This window comes from Cyanistes caeruleus, chromosome 6 (assembly GCF_971803275.1).
Source record: "Cyanistes caeruleus chromosome 6, bCyaCae1.hap1.1, whole genome shotgun sequence".
Classification (NCBI taxonomy): Eukaryota; Metazoa; Chordata; class Aves; order Passeriformes; family Paridae; genus Cyanistes; species Cyanistes caeruleus.
Genome location: NC_141706.1, coordinates 8,996,895 through 9,005,619, shown reverse-complemented (window position 1 = coordinate 9,005,619; position 8,725 = coordinate 8,996,895). Strand labels below are relative to the sequence as shown.

The window sequence follows — 8,725 nt, the reverse complement described above, 5'->3', positions numbered from 1 at the left end:
GATACAGATCCCAAAGGAGCAAGAAGTACCAGGAAGTGCCGCTGATCTGGACAGACCCCCTTTGCCTGCTGCTGCCCCACAGTGAACAGGTCAGTGGAATGTTTTCCTTCATCCACCTTCCTCTCCTCCAGCAGCTTCTCTGTTCCTGCCACTCTCTCCCAGTGACCACAGTGCCCTCCCCAGCCCCTCCCTCCACTGCCCAGCATTTCCCCTCTGCATCTCGTGCTGGACATCCCAATTCTCCCATTTCCCTCTCCCACCCCATAATTTCTACCACCCACCTCCCCTGCACTTCTCTCCACTGAATCCTTCCCACTGCAGGGAGCCAGTGAGGAGCTGCATTGTCCATCCCTGGATTCTCCATGCACTGACTTCCCATCCACTCTCATCACAGCTGGGGGCCACATCCCACCACCTGCCCAGTGTCCATCCATGGAGGTAAGCACCGTGTCCGTACCTCCTGCCTCAGCCATGGAAGGAGGTGATCTGTGTGAAATCAGTGTCATCAACATGGTCATACACAATGTGGCACTGTTCATCTGCCTCTGTGGGCTGGTTGGGAACATGCTTGTCTTCTGGATATTCAGCGTCAGAAGTTGCACCGAATTGCTGGCTGATCTGACTACCACTGACTCCCTCTTCCTCTTCTTTGCGGTCCCCTACACCCTGCTCTGCCTGGTGAATGACGTGTTCTGCTCCACTTTGGTGCCCCTGAGGTACTTGAACTTGCTTTTCCAGCTGTCACTGTTTGTCTACCACACAGAGCTGTTATGGCTGATGATCACCAACATCAAGAGGTACTGGCCCATCAGCTTCATATTCTGGCGCCACGTCTACCAATACTTGAGCGAGTTGTGCATGATGATAAGACCCCTGCACTGGGCCTTTTTCTATGCTGTCATTGATGTCATTCTAATAGCATATTTCCCACCCCTTTCCCAAGTGAAATGCCAGCTGGTTCACATGTCCTTGGACATCCTCAACCACCTCCTCTTTGCTGCACCCTGGGTCATTTCCACTGCAATCCTCTACGTTATGGTCGTTTTTTATCCCCCACAGGAGAAACCCTCTAGTCTAGAACGCATTATCTTCTTCTCTGCACTCTACTCCTTCCCCATCAGCCTCTCCAATTTCATGGGGCACCTTGGCTACACTGTGGTGTCCTCTCAGGTGGTTTTCTTGTTCACCTGCATCCAGACCAGCATCAAACCCTTCATCTACTTCTGGGTGTGGTGGGTTGAGTACATAAGAGTATGATGCCGCTCCATGTCCCTCTGGCTCTTCTTCCAGAGGGTTTTTGAGAAGCTGAAAGTCAACATTGCCAGCAGCAATGATGCCACCATGGACACAGCTGTCCCAGACTGTTGATCCCCTCCACTACACTGATGAAGGACCAGGACAGTTGCTGAGGATTTCCTTGAGCCACTGGATTAATAAATATCCACGGGATCACCCTCCCCTGCTGTATTATTGCAAGAGAGGGGAGCAGGGCATGTGGGACAGATGTCCTGCCTGGAGCACACTGGAGTATGGCTTTCCTCCTCCCTCACAGATCCTAGAACACTACTCTGCCAGAGTGATCCAGACAGCTGTGATGCCAAAATTCCCCCTGGCACCTGGTTCCTGCATCCCACTGTGGTCCGATATCAATAAACAGCTTGTTAACGCTGAGCTGCCTTCGCCCCCTCTGCCGAGAGTGTCACAGCAGAGATGTTCCTGGTCCTGGGTGGCACGGGGCAGGAGAGGGGCTGGAAGGGGGAAGGTGGCTCTGGGGTGTCGGATGGGTCAGGAAGGGTCTGGATGCTGCTGATCCCAAATGTCACACCTGGAGGGCAGCAGAGCACAACGGGCAGCGCTTCAAGCCGGGGAGCAGCCACGGGACGGGACGGGACGGGACGGGACGGGACGGGACGGGACGGGACGGGACGGGACGGGACGGGATGGGATGGGATGGGATGGGATGGGATGGGATGGGATGGGATGGGATGGGATGGGATGGGATGGGATGGGATGGGGAGTGATACCAAATTCAGACAGAATAAATTAATCTGAAATATTAGGCAGCAGGACACACAGAAAGATCTCTTCTTGTTTCTGTTTGTGGGGAGACTTTACTGCAGGGGTTTTAGTCATTATAACCACACATAATCATTCAAAAGTCTTTCTTACCTAGTACATAAACACCATTTCCTTAGAACTGATTTCCATGCATTCACTTCCTACTGGAAGTCCTTTGATGCTCCTGGAGTTTCTTTAAGAGTGATCTCTGGTGGTTGCATTCACTGAATGCTGCAATATTAAAGCTGACCTTGCCTTGAACTTTTCCTTTGGCCATGCGCTGTTGCTTCTTGTCACAGAACTTGTCCCAAAACCACTGCAGGCCTCCTTATCTGCTTCTTCACTGGCTCCAGCTACGTTTATCATCCTATGTCAACAGCTTTGCATTCTTTTACCTTTTTGGTCACTTAGGCTATGAACAGCTCCAGGAGAGCTAAAAATGTTTATTTTCAATGTTACTGATCAATGTCCTGCCAACCCTCCCACCTCCTCTTCCCAGGCCACCATTTCCACCGCCCTCTTCCCCTGCACATCTCGCTTCTCTCCACTAAATCCGTCCCACCGCAGGGTCCTGCTGTGTCGTGTGGTCCATCCCTGGGGTCTCCAACAACTGACTCCCATCTGCTCTGACCACAGCCAGGGGCCACATCCCACTGCCTGCCCAGCACCCATCCATGGAGGTGCGCACTGTGTCCCCATCTCCCGCCTCACCCACAGAAGGAGACAATTTATGTGGGAACAATGTCACTAATATGACTGTAGATGGTGTCAACGCTGCTGATCTGCCTCTGTGGGCTGGTCAGAAATGGGGCTGTCATCTGTGTCCTCTGCACAAACCCCATCACCTTTTATATCATCAGTCTGACCTTCGGTGGCTTCCTCCTCCTCCTCATGGTCCTCTCTTCCCTGCTCTACCTGAAGAAGGACATGTGCTGCTCCACTGTCATGCCCCCGACACACTTGGAGTCACTTTTCCACCTGTTGTAGTTCTCTTACAACCTGGGGTCGTACCTCCTGACAGCCACCTGTGTTGATATATTTTATATATTAGTAAAGGCCTGTCTGCACAAACCAGTCTTTGAAATAAGTCGTGATATTAAAGGCTAAAGTCCTTGAAACCTTCCTGAAGAAGAGAGAGTAAAGCAAAACAATATCTTTGTGTGCAGAAGAAAAAAATGTAAACCTGTGTGTGTTAGCCAATAGTAACTTGCTTAACCCGCAGACCCTGTAAAACCCTATATAAGTGTGCTAAAGATAGAAATAAACAGTGTTCACTTTTACTTCTGTGAAGGGTCATGAATAAGCTAGTGGTCTCTCAATACACCTGCATCGGGAGATGCAGATCCATCCTCTGTGGTGTTTCTCCCACCTGCCTTCCAGAGGGTGTTTTAGGAGCCAGAAGAAAACACTGCCTCCAGTGATGAAAACAGTGACCCCAGCAATGAAAACACTGTCTTCAGTGATGATGCCATCATGGACACAGTGGTCTGAGGCTGATGATCCCCTCTGCTGCTCTGCTGAAGGACCCTGGGACAGTGGCTGAGGGATTCCTTGAGTCACCTGATCAATAAATATCCACAGGATCACCCTCCCTGTGCTGGTGCATCCCCCACCCCCTTTTCAGGCCACACTGGACTCTCCTACAGCCTTGTGAGGCCTCAGCCTTGAGGAGCAGGCCCTGGGCTCTGCTCTTCTGGCACTGATCAGAAATGCCCTCTGCTCCCAGGAACTGCTGCTCTCCAACGACCTGCTGAGGTTTTGTGAACAGCCTTGGAAATGATTTTACATCCCTGAATGGCACAACATCCCTGTTCTCACACTTCCACAGAAAGCTGCTGGCCCAAAGTGTGGCCAGGGTGAAACATTGTTGTGGCTGAAGCCCATCTCCTGGGGCCCTGTGAACAGCAGTCCAAAAGGAGACCCTTGGAGCTCTGCTGGGCCCCAGCAGCACTGGCCAGAACCTCCCTCGCACTGGGGCCTCTCCGAGCTGGGACCTCTCCCATTTGCTGCCCTCAGGGATGCCCAAACAACGACAGATCCTAAACCGATCCCCGCACTGCTCCAGGCTCAACCCTTGGCACAGCGAGGAGATGCAAAGGCATCCGGAGTGAGCATTTCACTGCCTCCAAGGGGAATTTCCCACAGGGACCTTGCACTGACTCTTTCTGTCTGGGTGCACACACGTGTGCATCTGCTACAGCAAATGTGGGAGAAATGCTGCTCTCTCAGGTGTTTTAGTACCTGAGACATCTGAGCGAGCCAGGCCTGTAAGAAAGTATATGGCATAAGGTAGGTCAAATACTGCTAAGTGTTATTCCTCTGTTGAACTGCTAAGTTGAAGGTGTAACTGAAGTATTGTTACGTTTGAGTGCTTTTAAGTTTTTAGGCCATTTTCCATTTTATCCTTACCCTCACTGTCCTTTTGTCACACACACCTGAACACACACACAAACACTCAGGAATAGTACTTTGGTGTGCTGTTGCTTAATATGAAACCTGATTTTTACTTATATCCTTGCTTATGGTTTTGTGCCTTCAGAAATTCTTCCTCTGCCCTGGCTTTGGCCTCTCCCTCAGCAGGCCTGGATGGTGCAGCTGCAAGGGGAGGGGAGTCCGTAGTGCTCAGCACAGCCACCCCCTTCTGGGAGCAGGGTGACATCTGCATTTGTCACCATGGTCTCTGGGGCATTAACCCTCTCCTTGAGGCTTTGCTGAGGTCACTGAGCTGGAGGTGTTCATCCTGAAGAAGGGATGGCTTCAGGGAGACCTCAGAGCCCCTTCCAGAGCCTAAAGAGGCTCCAAGAACTAGAGAGGTAGTTTGGACAAGGGCCTGAAGTGACAGGACAGGGGGGAATGGCTTCCCACTGCCAGAGAACAGGTTTGAGTGGAAGATTGGGAAGAAATTCTTCCCCGTGAGGGAAGAACCTGTGTCCTGGCACAGGTTCCCAGAGATGCTCTGGCCGCCCCATCCCTGGAAATGTTCCCGGCCAGGTTGGATGAGGTTTGAAGCAACCTGGTCTAGTGGAAGGTGTCCCTGCTTGCAAAGGGGTAAGATCAGGTAAAAACAACCACAAGTATTCCCAAAACTGAGGAGGAGGAGCTCTGGTAAAGGGCTGGAAGGGCAAATACAGCACCCCAAAATCTGCTCTTCAATTCCTTTTATTACATCCTCAAGGTTATTGGCAGTAAGTAATGTGGGCCCTAATGCTTGATAACCTGGTTGAAAACATGTCATGGTCTGACACTGGCCAAACTCGAGGCACCTGTGAAAACTGTTCAATCACCTTCTCTTGCTCTCAGCTGGGCAGAGGAAAGGGAAACAAAAATTAACAAAGGCCTCATGAGTAGAGATGAGGACTGGGAGAAAAAACAATCTAAGAGTCAAAAATAAAAGGTTCAAATTGAATGGTATTAAGTAAATTTATTATTAACAGAGTCAGAGGACAATAATGAGAAATAAATAAAACATTAAAAGACCTTTTTCCCCCCCCAGCTCCATCCCCCCAACAGTGGAGGGAGACAGAGCATAGGTGTTTTGGTCAGTTTGTCACTTGAAAACTTCTGTTTGCTCAGGGAGGAGTTTTTTCTGCTATGTCATTGGATCTCTCCCATGGAAACACTTCTCCATGAACTTCTCCAGTGTGGCTCTAATCTCACAAGCAGCAGTCCTGACAAAATTGTTGCAACATGAGTGCCTCCCATGGGCAGTCTTCACAAAACTGTTAAGCTGTGGGTCACGCTACCATGGGGTGCAGTCCTCCAAAGGACCAGGCTGCTCTGCTTTGGAAGCTGTGAGTGGATTTCTGCATCCCCTACAGACTTCATGGACTGCCAGGGGAGAGTTTGTTTCATCATAGTCCTCACTACGGCTTGCAGAGGAATCTCAGCTGTGACATTTGGAGCACTTCTTCCCCCTCTTTTTTTCCATTGACCTTGGTGCTGCCATGTTGTTTTCCCTCACATTCTCACTTCCCTCTCTTCTCTCACTACAAGAAAAACTGCTGCCTGAAGGTACCATGATGGCCCCGGCCACGGCGCATCACCACTCACCGCACCGGGATGGCCCCAGCAGCAGCACCTCGCCACCCCTGGTAAAAACTGTGTGTGCGCTGCTTTGACTTTCTTCTTCAATGTGTCATCACAGAAGGGTTACCAGCCTCTCTGATTGGGCCAGCAGCATGTCCATCTTCAGAGCCATCAGTGATTGGCTTCCAGCAACTTCTCACAGAAGCCACTTTCTGTGGCACTCCTCGGCTACCAAAAAACCCAGCTGTGCCAAATCAACACAAAGCAGCTGTTTGCTGTCCTTCCCTTGGGTTGTGTGAGCCTGCAGTAGAATGACAGAAATGGGAATTTTTGGCTTAGTTGTGCTTCCTCAGGCCCAGGGCAGGTTTTGGCAATGATCCCAGACCTCTTCCCAGAAAGGGAGTTGTTTCTGAGAAGCACCCAGAAGCTTCACCAGCACTGCCAGCACCGCCAATAAAACATGGTTTAGCTGGAAGAAACCTGGGTTAACCATTAATCTTAGATAGACAACATATTCTGTCGCCCTGAAAACTCAGCTTCTGAGCTTGCTGACATAGTTTTCTAAAGACTTTCCCAAGACAGTAACTGTAAACATAGATATGTGTACATTCTTTCTGTTACACATCTTGTGATGGGCATCTCTCATGGCCAGTGCAGTGAGAAAGCGTTATCCTGACCCTCCAATCCCTGGCCATGGTCAGAAGCCTATAAATCCTGGGACGAAAAATAAACTCTGCTCTTTCTTGCACCACACCTCAACCTGTGTCCGTGTGATCTATTGATCTTTAGCAGCAACAATATTCTGTTAATATTAAAAGAACCAAAACGCCTATACCATGATATAATAAAATTGGAAGCACTTTTGGGAGTATCTATAAAAAAGTACCAAAACACCTATACCAAGGTGTAATAAATTGGGAGCCCTTTCGGGAGTATCTATAAAAAATCTTGGATATTAGTGTGTATAAAAATGCCTGAAAATTGTTGTTCCTTTGAACATGTCTATGGCAAATAAATTTCCAGTATGTTCACAATTTTGACTCAAAATTCTTATTAGCCTAACACGCTTTTGCTGTTAGACTTAAACTTCTTTGTTTCATAGAGGACACAGCCATGGCTTCTGCTCCCTGGAGCAACCACGATCCCGAGTGCCCAGAGCTGGGCTGGCACCGGCACAGCTGGCACGGACAGGATGGCCCAGGGGCTCAGCATTCCCCCATGACTGCTCTGAGAATGTCACAGCAGAGATGACACAGGGAGGCATGCTGCCATAGGATTTTAGCCTTTATGTTTTTCAACTCCTGTACCGCATTAATGCATAACTCTCAACTCCATATAAAGTGTTAGTTAACTGTCTTCACATTTTGGACAGAAAAAACAATCCCTCTAGGCTGGAAATTCAAGGACTCCCTACTGCCTCAGGCCCTGAAGAGTAAAAACAAGAGTGAATTCGGGGGAGCAAAGTGGGGGTAAATGACTTCACTACCTGAAGCTGTAATTGGAGGATTGACCCTGATATGTAAACAGAACAAACTTGTATGTCTGAAAAACTCGTGACCATTGTCCATTTTGAGTGGAGCCCCTCTCAGAGGCTTTGACTTTCCAAGGTACACCTTTTGAAGGCCTTTAATAAACACCTGCTTTTATTCTCTTTACCTTGTCTAGCCTCTCTTCTAGGTAGCCACTCCAAGGCATCAGGCAGACAGGGCTGGAGGGGGTTGGAGGGGGTCTGGGTGCCACCAATCCCAAATCTCCCCACTGGACAGCAACAGAGCCCACCAGGCCCTTGCAGGCAGGGAGTGGCTTCTGACTGAGAAACCAGTGGGATGGGACGGGAGGGGAATGGGACGGGATGGGGACGGGACGGGACGGGACGGGACGGGACGGGACGGGACAGGACGGGACGGGACGGGATGGGATGGGATGGGATGGGATGGGATGGGATGGGATGGGATGGGATGGGATGGAATGGGATGGGATGGAGAGTGCGGTGAAGATGGGGATGAGGAGTGATACCATAATCAGACAGAATAAAGTTATTAACACCAAGTAATGGCATTAGCAAGTGAAGCTTTAGGCAGCAGGACACGCAGAAGGATCCATCCATATTTTTGTGTGTGCTGTGACTTCACAACAGCATTTTTATCCATTATAAACACACATAATCATTCAAAAGTTTTTCTGACTGAGTACATAAACACCATTTTCCTAGAACAAATTTCCATGCATTCACTTCCTACTGGGAGTCCTTTTGTGGTCCTGGAGGTTCATTGAGAGAGGTTTCTGGTGGTTGCATTCACTGAGTGCTGTGATATTAAAAGTGACCTTGCCTTGAACTTTGCCTTTGGCCATGCGCTGTTGCTTCTTGTCACAGAACTCGCCCCACAAAAACCTGTGTCCTCCTTATCCCTTTCTCCATTGGCTCCAGTCACGTTTATCACCCTGGCTCCACATCTTTACATCCTTTTATCTTTTTGGCCACTTGGTCTTTGAGCAACATCAGGGGGGTTGAAAATGTGTATTCTCTGGTTTTATATTAATCTGCTACTGACCAGCCCAACTCTCCCTCTCACATTCCACAATTTCCACCTCCCTCCTCCCCTGCACATCTCATTTCTCTCCGCTGAATCCTTCCCGCTGC

The 8,725-nt window shown here is 49.5% G+C and overlaps 1 protein-coding gene across 1 annotated transcript; it reads left to right on the top strand.

Moving 5' to 3' along the window:
* On the top strand, window positions 1-1,671 carry LOC111930625 (uncharacterized). Its single transcript, XM_023928726.2, has 2 exons — window positions 1-89; window positions 322-1,671. The coding sequence occupies exon 2, from the start codon at window positions 433-435 to the stop codon at window positions 1,255-1,257; it is 825 nt and encodes a 274-aa protein (XP_023784494.2). The 5' UTR covers window positions 1-89; window positions 322-432; the 3' UTR covers window positions 1,258-1,671.
* Window positions 1,672-8,725: the final 7,054 nt, after the last annotated feature.

What these genes read in the sequence shown, in the direction of transcription:
- LOC111930625 (XM_023928726.2), top strand. Translation starts at nt 433, where the DNA reads ATGGAGGTAAGCACCGTGTCCGTACCTCCTGCCTCAGCCATGGAAGGA.